The 18,146-nt window shown below is 42.6% G+C and overlaps 1 protein-coding gene across 2 annotated transcripts in view; it reads right to left on the bottom strand.

Moving 5' to 3' along the window:
- LOC143276085 (uncharacterized) overlaps window positions 1-18,146 on the bottom strand; it is a 146,263-nt gene that overhangs the window by 22,389 nt on the left and 105,728 nt on the right. For both annotated transcript variants that reach the window (XM_076580478.1, XM_076580486.1), the window contains 7 exons: window positions 17,390-17,495; window positions 16,716-16,845; window positions 15,506-15,660; window positions 14,418-14,673; window positions 9,645-9,718; window positions 5,244-5,307; window positions 791-997 (listed from right to left, as the gene is read on the bottom strand). In XM_076580478.1, the coding sequence (XP_076436593.1) occupies window positions 791-997; window positions 5,244-5,307; window positions 9,645-9,718; window positions 14,418-14,673; window positions 15,506-15,660; window positions 16,716-16,845; window positions 17,390-17,495 (992 nt within the window). The remainder of the gene's footprint in view (window positions 1-790; window positions 998-5,243; window positions 5,308-9,644; window positions 9,719-14,417; window positions 14,674-15,505; window positions 15,661-16,715; window positions 16,846-17,389; window positions 17,496-18,146) is intronic.

Below are 18,146 nucleotides of genomic sequence, written 5' to 3'. Positions count from 1 at the left end.
CACCCGTATGAAAACAACAACACACTTGTATGTAAACAACAACACATCTGTATGTAAACAACAACACATCTGTCTGTGAACAACAACACATCTGTAGGTAAACAACTCACCTATATGTAAAGCAATCAAGACAGGCTGAGAAGTGCGAACTAAATAACCATATCCTTGTATATCTAGTCAATTGTATGAGACAATAAACCAAGATCCTGTGTGCACAATGCACTTTATGCATTTACCAAAAAAAACAAGCAACAAAAGAGTTGTCCCTGGCAAAATTTCATAGTGAAATCCTCTCTAAGATGCATGCATGTGTGTGTAATTGCGTGTAAGAGTTCATGTACATGTGTATGTGTTTGCGTGTGTGTGACTGAAACATGACTGACAGGGGAAACAAATGATAACTGCCTAAAGTTAAGTTGGCTATACTGAGGTGGGCAGCCTCTTATGCAAATGATTCTGTGTTTGTAAAGAGTTTTGAGATTGGTTTCTGACCAAGGATATGTGCTATATATGTACCAATATTATATATTTTCTTTTCATGAGATAATCAGAGATAAACAAAGAATGATAAGTATTTCAGTGCTCCTGTCCTAACTCTGCATGTTGTTGCAGCATATTCTGGTGTGCCTTTCACAACTTCTACTGAAAAATGGTCAGAGTGATGGTGCAACTGCATGTCATACACCCCTACCTCACACATACCCAAACATACACAGTCCATAAACACACACACACACAAATGTACACACTCCATCCAAACACACATACACACAAACACACAAATACATACATAATAACTCTGCATGTCGGAGTGACGGTACACCTGCAGGTCATCAACGGATCCCGTCTTGGTCATGCTGACATCCATGGTGGAGGGTGGCCCTCTGGCACTAATGCGCCGACACCGGTCAAACAGCACAGTGGTGTTGGTGGTGGACACCATCACAGAGCATGTACAGGTGGCCGCTGGTGTGCACTGCTGGTAGCTGACTGTCACCTGCAGGGGAAAGGCAAACAGGGGGTTGTTGTAACAAAGAATTTCTTCTTCATTTGTGGGCTGCAACTTTCACATTCACTCATATGTACACGAGTGGGCTTTTACATGTATGATTGTTTTTACACCACCATGTTGGCAGCTATACTCCGTTTTTGTGGGTGTGCATGCTGGGTATGTTCTTGTTTCCATAACCCACCAAACACTGACATGGATTACAAGACCTGTAACGTGACGTACTTGATCTTCTCTGTGTGTATACACATGAAGGGGGTTCAGGCACAAGCAGGCCTACACATGTGCTGACCTGGGAGATCAGAAAAATCTCCACCCTTTACCCACCAGGTGCCGTTATCAAGATTTGAACCTGGGACCCTCAGATTGAAACTCCAATGCTTTAACCACTTGGCTACTGTGCCTGTCACAACACAGAATAATTGTTGCACAAATGATTTTTTTCCTCCCCACAGTTTGAATTTATGTACTAAAAATGTGAAAATGAAACGTGTCCAATCATTACTGTTACAAAATATCCTTAAGACCTGACAGTATAAGTCCCACTGGAAACAGTGTGTTGTAATTCTGAGGTCTGCATGTCATTACAGACTAACTGAGTCCCACTTATGTGTGAATGCATCAATAATCTAATATTTTTTCTCCTCTTTTCCCATGCATGTAGGCCTATGTATTCGCATCCTCTCCTTCCCACCCTTTTTTTTCCCACCCCTTTATGTAACTTCTCTTTTAAAATATAAAAAAAGTCATTTGAATGTGGTTGCTTACTATGTACTTATAATGAATAAAACAAGTTAAAAAAATTAAAAAGTGGAGATGTAACTTGGGCAAGATGCTCAGCACTATTGTCAAATTTTAGCCCAAATAGTTGGTAGCTACAGCAGTCGTTTCCTCAACTGTTCTGAAAGTCACTGTCGGAGATGACTGACTATCATACATATAATGATAATAAGAAGTTAATTTCCATAGCTCCTTTTTGTGTAAAACATGAATTTAAACACTGAAATGAAGAAAACATACAAGCATAACCCTATACAAACATCTAATCAAATACTTCATAGAAACACAGAGAACACATTATGCACAACACAACACTCACTGTACATATCATACATCACAATACCTAAATGATGGAAATCAGTGCCCTTTCACACCTGGCATTATTTTCCAATCGAGCGATACTTGAACACAAAAGAAAGATTCATCGTTTGCAGTCCATGACACTGTTTTCACCAATGAAACCAGATCTAATATGACACTCACACAAACCTCTAACCAACCCACACCTTCAACCAAATGCACACTGAAGCACATGGTATTCAGAAACACAGAATATAACTTCAAGGCTCTTGAGGTCTGACCAGCATAGGTTTTACACAAGCATAACATTGGCTCTCAAGGCCTTGGGCTGATATCAAGGCTCTTGACACACTGAGCATCTGCTGCCTTTTTTTTAACAGCAGGTGTGGTGTTGCCTATATGGATATATTTGAAATCACTGCACTGACAGTTGTAAAATGCGATGGGACTTTTATACATACTTTTACTATTAATTCACATATTGTTTCATGAACTTTGTCAATCAGACAGTCTGCTGGATATATGTAGAAGTAGTAGTAGTAGTGTAGGGACTGGCATTTGACTGCCTAGGCCTCACAGCCTTTTTTATGTCCCCTTCAATATCGGTCTACTTTTATCTGTGGGATACATATGTTTTCTTTTACACATTCTGTAAATCACTCATCAAAGTCAATAAATTATTCTTTTAAATTGATGTTCATGTCAAGGAGATTTTTTAACACATTAGTATTTTGTGCAAGTTTAGTTTCGATTGGTAGTGCATTCCATATTTGTGCAATTCTATTAGCTAATGAATTTTTCCTTAGGTTGGTATTACAGTGCTCTTTACAAATTTTCATCATCAAATTTCTTGTACTCTCATAATCTGACATTTTAAAAATATTATTCACACTGAATTCATTATAGCAATTTAACATTTTGTATGTTTCTATTAAATCCGCTCTTAGCCTTCTACCCTTAAATGAATGCCGATTTAAGTATATAAGTCTCTGTTGATAGCTCATAGATTTGCATTCTTTTAATAACTTAGTTGCTCTTCTTTTACCCTTTCTATAGCTATAGATTGTCTCTTGAGGTATGGGTGCCACACAATATTACCATATTCCACTTGTGATCTAACCAATGCTTTATACAGTTTAAGAAATATATCTTTATCTAAATAGGTAAATGTTCTCTTAATTATTCCTGTCATCTGGTTGGCTTTATTTATTATATTCTGTATATGTATGTCAAATGATAGTTTATTATCAAAAATTATGCCAAGGTCTTTCTCACTTAGACATTTTTCAATGTCCTGTGTGGTGTCTTTTATTATCATATGGTGTTTGTTTTCTGGATTTTTTCTTCCCATGTGCATTACTTTACACTTCGATACATTAAAATATAGATTCCATCTATCAGTCCAGTCCTGTAATTTATATAAGTCCTTTTGTTGTGTAGTATTGTCACAACTCATGACAATCACGTGTAAAGTTCTGTTTTGTACACTTCCCCATTCGCTCTCCCCAGCTTGCTTGTCTTTTTGTATGTGTGATTCCCGGTTGTACGTTTTTCACATACAATCGTGGGGTCATGTGTTGCGTTCCTGTCACTGCTGAACAGAGGTTCACGTCTCTCTGTTCTGTCAGTGACACTTCTCTAGGCTTTTCGCCCGCGGACTTCTTGGAGGAAGGTCGTGCCTGTTTGGGTTTGGGGCTTTTTGCCCACTTGGTACCCTCAAGTGAGGATGGCTTTTTTTCCAGGTGGCCAAGCTCTGTGTTTCTATGTTCTTTGTGCTGCAGCAAAAAGGGTAAGAGTGTCCTGCTGGATGTGTCTCGTCTTTGTTTTGTTTTATTTCCAGTGTCAGGGTAGTAGTAGACAGGTGAGTGTCACTATTGAAATAGTTGAACTTATCTGTTGTAGTCTGTACTTGTCAGTTAGCTGTTATAAGTGCTGTTTCTGTGTTCATTTGTCATGTTCTGTTAAAATGCGAGATGATGTTTGATTTTGTGTATTGGGATTTGAAGGTTAATGCTGAAGCCAGGCTTGTATTGTTTCCCTCTGTTGCGATATTTTAAACAGCTTTTTAAAGTATGGAAACGCTGTGATTCATTTCATATATATATAGCATTCCTGCAACTGAGAGATGAGTTAACGTTTTCCTTGTGAACCCCTTTACTATTATTGTAAGCATGTTTCTATTTTCGTTATGTTCACTAGGTCAAATTATTGATAAATGTTTTCTAAACTATCATGTTCCCCCCCCCCCAGTTCTTTTAAAGTCTTAGTACAATATCTTTCAGAAAATGTGTTCACTAGTGAATGTGAAGTGTGGGTGGGTGTTGAACGGAATTTTATAATGATATTTTATAATGCTGTTTCAGTTTTGTTAAATCTTTTGTTTATCACTTTGTCTGGTCTTGCACGTTCATTGGGGGGTGGGGGTGGGGGTGGGGGGGTTAATCCTTCCAGAAGGATAATATAATTCATGCAGTTTGCAGCGTCTTCTCCCCTTCAGCCTGTGTTGGCCAGGCAGCATTGTTGCTCCATCTGCTGCTGACTTCTGTCTTCCTGCTGCCCTCTTCTCATCACTGTCATCGTTTGTTCACTAACTAGTTTCGTCGTCTTCATCTGTTTTCATCTGTCTTCAGTTTTCGCCGTTCAAGTCATTGTTTTTTTTCTTGTGTTGTGCAGAGTGCTTCAGTATTTTTTGTTTATCAAATATCCTAAGTGCACACTGATAACATTCGTTAAACCGCTGGATGCTGGTTTCCACTGGTCGGCCGTTTCTTCAAGTTCTGTGTTTCATGTTTATTTATCCACTCTGTCCTTTAAGTGTCAGTTGTTGCAGCTGGAATTGTGGTGGTTGTTTTATTTGGCAAGTTCTGTGTGTGATTGAATAAATGTGTGTGAACTCTGAATTATTTTAGTCTGTGTGTTGTCTGGGTGTTAGTGCTGGGTTGGGTGGGGGTTTCTAGTCCGCTCTCTTAAAGAGCGTGACAAGTATTATTTTGTGCATTGCCGTAAAGTTTATTATCATCAGCAAATATACAGTCCCTCAGAGTAGCTCAGTATCATGATTGCTTCGCAGATGGGGTGCAGCCTATATGGATTTGTGTGCACACTGATGTTCTTAGAGGAAACTAAAACCAACCTTGTAAAGGCCAACACTTACCTCTGCAGCAATGAAGGTGTTTCTGTACAGCACAAACTGCCCGGCCTCAAAGTTGCTGAATATACTGAAATAAAGGAAAGAGGAAATTTACATCAGCAACACGCTGAATAAATGTCATAGAGAGTTAAGGAGAGACAGCTAGAGAGAGGAATGAAGAGAGAGAGAGATGGAGACAGAGACAGACAGACAGTGAGACAGAGAGAGACACAGAGAGAGAGATAACAAAAGACAATGAATGAGAGAGTATACACCAAACCCCCCAAGCCTTCTGAACTGAGTGCATAGCCTCTACACTGATGGACAAAGCCAATTTAAACGAAAGTGAAACTGGAAGTAAATAGTGCTAACAACCACCAAAGATTGACCCAGATGGGCATTCCAATGTGTTCTATGATTTTACACTCATGTCTCATCTGCTTTCGTCATTTCAAATGTTTTAGTAATTGTTTTACATTTGTTTTTGCCACACATTGTATAATCTTTCTTTATGAGATAACAAAATTATCTTATCCTTTGAGCTTACATCTGCTACATTCAGTTCTCAAGCCTGTCTGCTTGAGTGCACTCGCCTTTTTTTTCTGTCAGATGTTGAAATGTAACCCAATTTTTCCTGAAATTTACCTGATCACACTAAACTGGTCCCCCTGATATTCCCATTGAACGTTTGAGAACTGAAACAGCAGATTTGTGTGCTTATGGAAACACCTTTCTGGGTTGAACTCAGTCATTTTTATCTGTTTAGTTTCCTTTGGTGCCACTTTCATTTTAACAGTTTCTATTCCCAAATGTTTACACCTGTTCCCACAAGTTTAAATGTTTACCTGTTCCCACACATTTAAATGTTTATCCATATTTACAGGTTTCACTGTTTGCCTATTGTGACAGGACAATAAATTGGCCTCTCATACGCAGCAGGAATGTCCGCTTTCAACTGTCCTGAACCGAGTTGAAGGGCTAGGTTAACTCCCTTTCACCACTTTGCTCATACTATCAAATACTGATGTTGAATAGCATCTTGGAATGTCTAGAACTAATTAATGAGAGGTTGCAAGCATTCATTGTTAATTTTCCCACCTTGAGAAGTGTAGGAATTCTTTCTTTATTCTTGTACACCAAATAACTTGGCCTAGTTGGTAAGAATTTTTATCTTTTTGCTTTAGGTTAAAGTTTCTGAGAATTTGATTTTTATCATTTTGAAGAAGGACTGAAATAGTATCTTGGGCATTTTCTAAGAGCTCTAGGTCACTTTGGCCAACCACAGGAGAGACAAGCAGGTGCTTTGTGGGAGAGAGACTCAGTGACTTAGGTTCTCTGGCTGAATGTGTGTGTGAGGCTGACAGGCAGCGGGCATGAGCGCCTGTGGGAACATCTTAGTCCTGAGGTGTGTGTTGGTATTTTTGTGAGTGTTTGTTTACTGCTTTTGTTTTAAGGAATCATTATGGGGTTGTGTTCACAAGGCCCCATACACTGAATATTATTTTTGTTATTTAGGAAAAGCATACAGCTACCAACCACTTGCTAATCAAGAAACATCTTAGCAGGTTTACCATCTTCTTCTCTTATTAGACTACAGAAAGTACAGAACAATGCTGTACGACTTGTCCTAGCAAAAAAGAAATTTGATCATGTCACAGGTCTTTTGCATTAGTTACAGTGGCTTCCAACAGAGTCCTGCATTCACTAAAAGTAGCAGCACTTGCCTTTCGACATTTTGATGAATCTCTTCCCCCGTATCTTTCCTCTGTGCTGGAAACGTATGAATCATGCAGAACGCTAAGATCCAGTTCTGAAAGGTTACTTTAAATCCCAAGAACTAATTTAAAATGTGCAGGAAAAAGGTATTTTAAGGCTCAAGTACCCCAAATTTGGTAATTCTTTGCCATTGTCCCTCAGAAATGTTCCTGATCTCCAGACCTTCAAGTCAGATCTGAAAATGCACCTTTTCCGCAAACATTACTATACTCAGCACAATGGATAGTCCAAAGTCTGTTCACCACATGGAGTTTTATGCTAGAGATATTTATACTCATGTAATCCTCTTTTAGTGCAGTTGATATATTTAATGTGTCTGGGTGCGCGCGTTTCATGCATGTGTGTATGAGTGTGAGTGAGTGTGTGTGTGTGTGTGTGTGTGTGTGTGTGTGTGCACGCGCATGTGTGTGTGTGTTTAAAAAATGTGTGTTTTTATGGAATGTATTTCTTTTTAATCTAAGCATTATTTACTTGATATTTTTATTGTTATGTGGATCATGCTTTTTTATTCATTCTGTGAGCGCATTGGATTGAGCTGTTGTAATGTTTTATGTTTATATCTGGCTCGATGATGTACGGAACTTTGAGCAGCATCAGTACTGGATATCGCACCACAGAAAAGTTATGAATTATTATTAATATTATTATCATTCTGGTTTTAATTTTACGTGCTGATATGATTGTCTGTGGAAGAGCTTCACAGAATTCCATGATCTTATCTGAGGAAAAATTCCACTGATTGCTCGCTTATTTGCTGCGAGTTCCTTCAAACTGCAAGTAATTCCTTTGTTTTTATGCATTCTGTAATACAGCATTTTTTATGATAATTCTGTCATTTGTGTAATCATTATCAATTCGATATGGTCATGTGGACATGGCAGATGTTGTTTTGCTTCAATGACATTATTTCACCATGATCATGTAGACATGGTAAATGCTGTTTCTTGCTTTTCTATTGTTTTGCCATGATCATGTGGTCATGGTAGATGCTGTTCTTGATTATATGTTTTGCCATGATCATGCGGACATGGTAATATTTGTTTAAACACCATTAATTTGCCATGATCATGTGGACATCGTAGATGTTGTTCTTAGTTTTATAATGTTTTGCCATGATCATGTGGACATGGTAATAAATTCTGTTGTTTAATCACAATTAATATACCATGATCAGGTGGACATGATAGATGCTGTTCTTGTTATCATAGTGTTTTGCCATGATCATGTGGACATGTTAATGATTTCCTTTGTTAATAACCATTAATTTACCATGATCATCTGGACATAGTATAAACCCTGTTGTTTGATAATTATGAGTTTTTTTGTATTTTGTATTTGTATTTCTTTTTGTCACAACAGATTTCTCTGTGTGAAATTCGGGCTGCTCTCCCCAGGGAGAGCGCGTCACTACACTACAGCACCACCCATTTTTTGTATTTTTTCCTGCGTGCAGTTTTATTTGTTTTTCCTATCGCAGTGGAATTTTCTACAGAAATTTGCCAGGAACAACCCTTTTGTTGCCATGGGTTCTTTTACGTGCGCTAAGTGCATGCTGCACACGGGACCTCGGTTTATGGTCTCATCCGAATGACTAGCGTCCAGACCACCACTCAAGGTCTAGTGGAGGGGGAGAAAATATCGGTGGCTGAGCCGTGATTCAAACCAGCGCGCTCAGATTCTCTCGCTTCCTAGGCGGACGCGTTACCTCTAGGCCATCACTCCACCTTGAGTTTATCATGATCATGTTGACATATTACTAACCCCTTTGTTTCATTGCTATTAATTTTGCTTGTTTTGTTTCTTTTCTTTCAGGTTTTTTCTTTTAGTTTTAAGTTTTGGTTTTGATACAGAATTGAATAAAGAATTGAATGGAAAATTGGACTGAGCGTGGTATGAGTCTACATGGTTGCATAACACAACAACCCTTCACATCTCGTCCCCCTACACTATTCCCACAGGTTTAAATGTTTACCTATTCCTACAGGTTTAAATGTTCATCCATACATACAGGTTTCAATGTCAACCTATTCCCACAGGTTTAAATGTTCATCCATACATACAGGTTTCAATGTCAACCTATCCCCACAAGTTTTAATGTTTACCATTCCCACAGGTTTACACATTTACTCATTCCCACAGGTTTACACATTTATGCATTCCCACAGGTTTACACGTTTATCCATGTACACAAATTTCAATGTTTACACATTCCCACAGATTTAATTAAATGTTTACCTATATCCACAGGCTCACATGTTTACCAATGCCCACTGGTTCAAAAGTTCATGTATTTCCACAGGTTTAAATTAACATGTCCTTCCAATGTCAGGCTTCCAGAATAATGTGTGTAATCAATGTGTAAACAATATTTTTCAAATTGGCTGCAATTAAAAAACAGATCTAAATAAACTGTTTTAACTACTGAAAAGGGTGAGGAGGCTCAGGGCAGTGTGTGTGTGTGTGTGTGTGTGTGTGTGTGTGTGTGTGTGTGTGTGTGTGTGTGTGTGTGGATGTGTGTGTTGTGTGTGTGTGTATGTTGTGTGTGTGTGTGTGTGTGTGTGTGTGTGTGTGTGTGCGTGTGATTATTGCTGACTAGTCTAAATGGATTACACTATGTTCAACTCTCAGTGCTGTTGCTTTTGTACTTACGTTCCATCAAACGTCACAGTGTGAGTTCTCACAGAGGAGCAAACTGCATTGACATCAGAGTCTTCAACTTCCACCTTTTTGAAAGAAAAAAAAAGACAAAATTATTTTTGGTGTTATGGGGAATTGTGTGTGTGTGTGTGCGTGTGTGCGCATGCATGTGTGCGTGCATGTGTGTACATGTTGTGCGTGCGTGCGTGCGTGTGTGTGTTCCTCCAAAAGATAATTCTTTTGTAATTTGATTCTTGTTTACTTTCTTGTTTGTATGTCAGGTCAGGTCATTAGATCTGCTACTGGTAACCTGTAATCCAGTACAACCTGTTCAGGGTCGGGTTGCCGACGACTAAACCGGCACTTCCACCGCTCCCTTCTGGGACTGGTGAGGCGGGTGGCTAGACACCCTTATGGAGATCCATAAAAGGGCGTCGGCTCGGGAGAGCCACCGACGGCCATCTAGCTCCACTGTGCTGTGTGCATGCCACACGCAGTTGGCCTCCGGGGTGTGTCTACCCATGTATGCGAAGTCTGGATCCGGCAGAATCTGCGGAAGAAACCTATCGGTTCAACGGAGAGGAAGGCGATTACAGCAACGCACTGTGGAGTGCAGAGAGCAAGATGAGACACCGAAAGGATATCTTGGTCATCCACTGCATCCGTGCTCATCCTCCAGTCGTCTCGACTTAGTCTTGCCACTGGAAATTGGTGGACCCGGACGAGAGAGTGAGGTTGACGTTGCGCAACTCCTCTTCACTTTAAACAAACTCATCGCGCAAGTCATCAGTCATCCAAAATGACCTTTCATCCTTCATTTCATCACCCCCAAGTCCTGTGGCGACAGGCGAGCGACGAAACGACAGGTGTGGGTACACTGGCAGTCGCAGCCGCAGACCTGCACGCAGGCGGCTCAGGCCATAGGGTCGTTCTTCGTCGACAGGAGCAGCGATGGAGCTCGGCAGCCGTCTGAGCGTCTGAGCAGCCCTCTTTAGGAATGCACTGCTCACCTCCCTGGCATGAGGAAGGGGCTAGAAAAGGTGCCCTAAAAATTGCCTGCTCCATATCACCCTGGCCAGCATACCGCGGCTGGCGGGGACCCTACATCAGCGGTCGAAACAAAGAGAAAGAAAAGAAAAAAACAAGGATCGTTCCTCTCACCATTGGTGCTTGGAACATAAGGACTCTCCTGGACAGAGATAATGCGGACAGACCCCAAAGGAGAACAGCACTAGTTGCATCCGAACTCGCCAGATACAACATCGACATCGCAGCCTTGAGTGAGACTCGGCTTGCAGGCGAAGGCGAGCTCTGTGAACGGGGATCTGGTTACACCTTCTTCTGGAGTGGACGAGGAAGCGAAGAGCGACGTGAGGCTGGCGTTGGTTTTGCAGTAAAAACAGCACTTGTCAGCAAGCTAGCTGGAATCCCAAAGGGAGTCAACGATAGGCTTATGACCATGAAACTCCCACTGGCATCTGGCCAGAAGCACCTCACCATTGTCAGTGCCTACGCCCCAACCATGACCAACCCGGATGAAGTGAAGGCGAAGTTCTACGAGGACCTTCACTCTGTCATTGCTGCCATCCCTAAAGCAGACAAGCTCATCATTCTTGGGGACTTCAATGCTAGAGTTGGCTCTGACTACATCTCCTGGGATGGAGTGATTGGAAAGCACGGTGTGGGCCACTGCAACCCAAATGGATTGCTTTTGCTTCAGACCTGTGCAGAGCACGAACTGCTGATAACCAACACAGTTTTCTGCCTCCCCACCCGTAACAGGACGTCATGGATGCACCCTCGCTCAAAGCATTGGCATCTCATCGATTATGTCATCGTCAGGAAAAGGGATAGGCAAGATGTACGTGTAACAAAGACCATGTGCGGCGCCGAGTGTTGGACAGACCATCGTCTTGTAGTCTCGAAGTTGAATATTCGAATCCAACCCAAGAGACGCCCCCAAGGCCAGAAGGCTCCAAAACGGCTCAACATCGCTAAGCTGAAAAGCATCACCATCAAACAGTCCTTTGTGGAGCTGCTGGAAGATCGTCTGGAATCCGCCTCTCTGGACAACCAGAATGTGGAGTCTGACTGGAGGACCCTGCGTGAGCTGATCTATAGTACAGCTTCAGAGACCCTGGGACCCATGACCAGAAAGCACAAAGACTGGTTTGATGAAAACTGTGATGAAATCAAGCAGCTTCTGGATGAGAAACGCCGTCTGCATCAAGCCCACCTGAGCAACCCAAAGTCCACATCAAAAAAGGATGCATACAATGACATCCGCAGGACTGTTCAGCAAAAGTTACGCCAGATGCAGGATAAGTGGCTGAGTGACAAAGCTGATGAGATCCAGGGATATGCTGACAGGCACGATATGAAGAGGTTCTATGATGCCTTAAAAGAAGTCTACGGCCCCACATCCTCAGGATCATCCCCCCTCCTCAGTGCAGATGGGAATACCTTGATCACCGAGAAGGAGAACATTCTCGAACGATGGGCTGAGCACTTCAACAGTGTCTTAAATCGCCCTTCCTCCATAAATGATGAAGCCATAGACCGTCTCCCACAAGTCCCCATCAACGAAGCACTGGACGATCCGCCAACACTTCTTGAGACCCAGAAAGCAATCCGTCTGTTATCCAGTGGCAAAGCACCTGGCTCAGACTCCATACCAGCAGAGGTCTACAAGGATGGAGGCACTGTGCTGACTGAGAAGCTTCATCAGCTGTACTCACTCATGTGGAAAGAAGAGACGATCCCCCAGGATTTCAAAGATGCATGTATCATTCACTTGTACAAGCGAAAGGGGAACCGGCAAGCCTGTGATAACCATCGGGGCATTTCCTTGCTCTCCATCGCAGGCAAGATACTTGCCAGGATCCTACTTAACCGCCTCACAGCACACCTTGACCAAGGTCATTTGCCTGAGAGCCAATGTGGATTCCGGAAAGAGCGCGGAACCACTGACATGGTGTTTGCTGCAAGGCAGCTGCAAGAGAAATGTCAGGAGCAAAATGCTGATCTGTTCTCCACCTATGTCGACCTCACTAAGGCCTTCGACACCGTGAGTAGAGAGGGACTGTGGAAGATCATGGCCAAGTACGGATGCCCTCGGAAATTTATTTCCTTGGTCAGCCAATTCCATGAAGGCATGCAGGCTCGAGTCCAGGACAATGGTGAAACATCTGCTCCTTTTGCTGTCACAAATGGTGTCAAGCAAGGCTGCGTCCTGGCTCCAACGCTGTTCAGCCTCATGTTCTCTGCAATGCTTACTGATGCCTTCAGAGATGGCAATGTTGGAATCGGCCTAAAGTACCGAACAGATGGCAAGCTGTTTAACCTCAGAAGGCTTCAAGCAAAAACGAAGGTCATGACAGACATCATCAGAGACATTTTGTTTGCTGATGATTGTGCCCTCAACGCTGGATCTGAAGCTGACATGCAACTCAGCGTCGACAAGTTTGCCACTGCCAGCAGGAACTTCGGCCTTACCATCAGCACGAGGAAAACTGAAGTTCTCCATCAGCCAGCCCCAGGGAAACCCTACGTTGAACCCAACATCACAGTCAACGGTCAGAGACTCAGTGCGGTGGAGCGGTTCACATACCTTGGCAGCACACTGTCACGAAATGCGACCATCAACGATGAAGTGAACGTCAGGATTGCAAGAGCAAGCGCAACTTTTGGTAGACTCAATGCAAATGTCTGGAACAGAAGAGGCATTAGTCTTGAGACCAAGCTAAAGGTCTACAGAGCAGTAGTTCTCCCCACACTACTGTACGCCTGCGAAACTTGGACAGTGTACCAACGACATGCCAAGAAGCTGAACCACTTCCACACAACATGCCTCAGGAAGCTACTGAACATCAAGTGGCAAGACAAGACCCCAGACACAGAGGTGCTCGCAAAAGCCACCCTTCCCAGCATCTTCACCATCCTGATGCAGTCCCAGCTTCGCTGGGCTGGACACGTGGCGCGTATGCCAGACCATCGGCTGCCCAAAAGGCTCTTCTATGGCGAGCTGCAACAAGGGAAGAGATCACACGGAGGTCAGAAGAAGCGCTTCAGAGATACTCTGAAAGTCTCTCTGAAAGCGTTTGATATCAACCCTGACTCCTGGGAGGAATCTGCAGTGGACCGTGACAAATGGCGCGCTGCTGTGCACAAAGGCGCCAGGTTGTGCGAGGCCAACAGGACTGCTGCAGCTGTTCAGAAGAGGCAGGCCAGAAAGTCACAGGCAAACAAGCTCCCTGACAATGATATGCCTGTCTTTGTCTGCCCCAACTGTCAGCGAACATTTCGTGCGCAGATTGGACTATTCAGCCATCTGCGCACTCACAGATAGATTCATGAGCATCCTTCCCCCCACCCCACCACCACCCTCCCCCCATCCCCCATCCCCCATCTGGATGACAACGATGGTCATCATCGATCTCGATGGACACACCACTACACTACTACTTTCTTGTTTACTTTCTTGTACACTGCAGACTTACTGTTGATCAAATTCCTGAAACACATTAATATAAAATTACTACCAACCAAGACAACAGATCTGTACCATCCCCCTGAATCACTATCAGCCTCTCAACACACAAGTAACAATGCAATTCCTGGAGTCTCTCATCAGCACACCAAACACAGCAGACGAAGAAGCACAGATCATCTTCATCTTTTGCTTGAGTGAGTCTTCAGGTGGGAAGGAAGAAGATCCATCCTGAATGCACACAACCATCCATACACATACTGCATGGAACAGTGATACATGGAACAATGCCCTACCTCAAAGGCAGCCAGCATAATGGACTGTTCGTTCTTCAGCCAACTGGCTGTTTTGTCGTCAAAGTCGTAGATGTCGGCGTACACGGACACGGTGGCCTGGTGCATGCTGTCCTCCCGACCATCCAAGTTGGCGACCAGGCGAATGGTGTGTGTGTTGTTCCACTTCTCTTCTCCATCCCACCATATGCCACATGGTTTGTTGCCATTGTACAGCACGGACACCTGGGAGATTTCAGTGGACCCGTCCTCAAGGCACCTGTACAGAAGTGGGCGTAATGATGTTACTGTTTTTCTTGCAGTTGATGTTGTTGTAAGGTTCATCCAGACAGAACACTGGTTGGACTTTTATAAACAGAGTCAGCTGATTAAACTGTTGTGTATTTCCTGAAGGTTGTAATATTTAAAGCTGATTTCTTAATTTATCTTAAAAAGGTAACGTTTATTTGCTTTTGATCATTGATGAATAGATCATGATCTGTCACTGAAGAAAATGGGTATTGATTCACAGACATAAAATTCCTGAACCCACCTTTGATGTGCAAGAAGACATAAATGTGCGTGCACACACACATACACACAAAGAGCAACACACACACGCACACACACAGGGCAACACACGCACACACAAACACAAAGAGTGACACACACACACATACACAAATCCATATGTACACACATATACCTACACACAGAGTCATGTGGGAAGTTTCATTTTCAGTTCCAGCATTCTGACAAATCCATTCATACTACACCATATCTGCTAGACAGATGCCTGACCAGCAGCATAACACAATGTGATAGTCAGGCCTTGAGTGCGACAGTCAGGCCTTGAGTGCATGCATATAAATTTATGTACCTATCAGAGTGGATTACTTCTACAGAATTTTGCCAGAGGACAACACTTTTGCTGCCATGGGTTCTTTTTCAGTGCGCTAAGTGCATGCTGCATATGGGACCTCAGTTACTCGTCTCATCCGAATTACAAGACACTGTTTGATTTTCCAGTCAAATATGTGAGAATGAGCGAGAGCAGGACCTGATTCCTGACCCTCACCATGGGGGAAAAGGAAACTCAAACACAACCTTACCTAGGTGGGTCTTTGTTGGAGACCTGGGCCCGAATGTGGACCTGTCTGTTTTGGTCAGGAGCATAATCAGCATAGGTCTCCATGAATGTGAAAGTGATGTCCACATAGCCTCCGTGCTCCGACAGGTACAGGGGACTGCTGGCAGGGGTGGACAGCTGCAACCATCACCACACATCTCTTCAGCATCTACACCCACGCACCCATGTCTGAAAGCATCTGCGTATTTGTGTGTGTGTGTGTGTGTGTGTTTGTGTGTTGTGTGTGTGCGTGCGTGCACATGCATGTGTGCGCGAAGGTGAGTGAGTTCATGTGAAAGGGCTAGAGTGCTTTTATTTGTAGTTAAGGGCTTGTATACATTCATTTGTGCTTTCATATCTGTGAGACTGCGTATTCGTTGCATATCTGGTGTGTGTGTGTGTGTGTGTGTGTGTGTGTGTGTGTGTGTGTGTGTTTTGTCTTTATTTACTACTAAATCAATTCATTACTTTTAATTACCCATCTAATCATTTACTTTTGTATCTTATCTTTCTTCATTTCCTTTTGTTTTTCCCTCAAGGCCTGACTAACCAAGTTGGGTTACGCTGTAGGTCAGGCATCTGCTTAGCAGATGTGGTGCAGCATATATGGATTAATCCAAATACAGTGATGCCTCCTTGAGTAACCGAACTGAAATGAAAAAAGCATCTGCAGTGCTGGTCAGGAAATTTGATAACAGTCCCAAAGACACTTCCATGAAGATAATGACAATACACTGTGTTGTCCCAGTCTTTCCATTTGAGCCCCACAGCATGCTGAAGCATGGCTAGAAGCCAGCCATGGACTAAAACATGGACTAATGCTTCTGATGTTCTTCCATGTGCTGCAACGCCACCAAGCCAAGCTGGCTGGTATGTTTCTTCAATCCACATGCTTATGGTTGACTATAATTTGCTATTCATTTTGTTTTATTCATTTTATTTCATGGAAATACTTACCAAGTTGCAGCTTTTAGTGATAAAGAAATTACCAATATTCATAATATTCATAAAAGAAACAACAACTTAAGTCAAACTTAAGTATTCTTTTAGACAGAAAAAAAAGAGAAGAAAAATATGGGTGGTGCTACACTGTGGCGCACTCTCCCCCAGGGACAGCAGTCCAAATTTCACAAAGAGAAATCTGCTGTGACAAAAACACAACACAACAGAAAACAAAGAGAAGCCAAACTCACGCCGAAAACAGGTGGGCGAACACAGGAATCAGACTGTAGCAGCTGGTACTGGTCCAGGTAGGACTGAGAGACAGCAGAGTCACACAGTCCCATTGCTGGAGCGATGCAGGCGATCAGTGAGTTCTGTTCACTGCACACACACACGTAGTGTCAACACAGTGAGAACACATGTACCCTCTCTCCTCTTTCGTCTCACTCTCGTTTGTCATACAAATCAAGTCCATATCTTCATACAAGTATGAGGGTAATAAAAATACAAGGCATATCAACTCTCTGAGACTTTTATTATGGCACTCTATTGAAATCAGATCCACATTATGGATACTTTGGAGGAATTACTGAGACATTCCTGATACTGCATGAAGACCAGGGACTGTTTTAATTTCTGTGTTACTGGCATGTGTACAGATGACATACACAAATATAAACATGCAGATGCCCCCCCCCTCCCACACACACACATCTCTCTCTACTGATTTTACCTGTCTATCTATCTATCTATCCACTTAGTTTACAAGATAAATTCTACCAGTGAAAAGTACTCAAGTAATGGTGCTTAAAACTCATGCCACACTGATCCCATTTCAAAGTTGAACAGTCAAGGGGTTAAAAAATCAAATTAAAAAAAAAGAAAGAAAAAGAAACCAACAACAACAGTGGTTAAACTGAATAACCTGCAGTCATCTGATGAAGAGTTGAAGTTACCAAAACAGTTCTGGGCAGCTCTGCTTGCAGTGAGACAGTCAGCCTGTATGTCGGTCATGCACTGCCTGAAGATAGCTGCCATGGACAAATAACCAGTGTGATTAACTCATGTGTTCATCACAATGCTTTCTAAAATCAAAACTGTCTGTTTCATGAACATGTGCAAAAGCCAAGTGGTTAAAGCACTGGACTTTCAATCTGAGGGTCCTGGGTTAGACTCTCGGTAATGGAACCTGGTGGGTAAAGGGTGGAGATTTTTCCGATCTCCCACGTCAACAAATGTGCAGACTTGCTTGTGCCTGAACCCCCACCGTGTGTATATGCACGCAGAATATCAAATACACACGTTAAGGATCCTGTAATCCATGTCAGCATTTGGTGGGTTATGGAAACAACATACACAGCATGCAACCCCTGAAAACGGAGTATGGCTGCCAACATGTTGGAGTAAATATACAAAACAGTCATATTTGCAAAATGTTACATGTCTGTCTGGGTGTGTATATGAATGATGAGCACTCAATGGCAGCCGTCGGTCAGCTCTACACAGGTAGGCAGCCTGTTGTGCAAATGACCCTGTGTTCGTAAAGCCCCTTAGAGCTAAGTCTCTGACTGAGGACAGGTGTTATATATGTATCCATATCATTCATCATTCATTCATCATTACTGAGAGTGGCATATGTGCAAGTGCACTTGAGTGTGTGAGTGTGTGTTTGTTCATTGTTT

The sequence above is a fragment of the Babylonia areolata genome, chromosome 2 (genome assembly GCF_041734735.1).
Source record: "Babylonia areolata isolate BAREFJ2019XMU chromosome 2, ASM4173473v1, whole genome shotgun sequence".
Classification (NCBI taxonomy): Eukaryota; Metazoa; Mollusca; class Gastropoda; order Neogastropoda; family Buccinidae; genus Babylonia; species Babylonia areolata.
The sequence above is the reverse complement of the archived record's forward strand: the minus strand, read 5'-3'. Positions and strand labels throughout refer to the sequence as shown.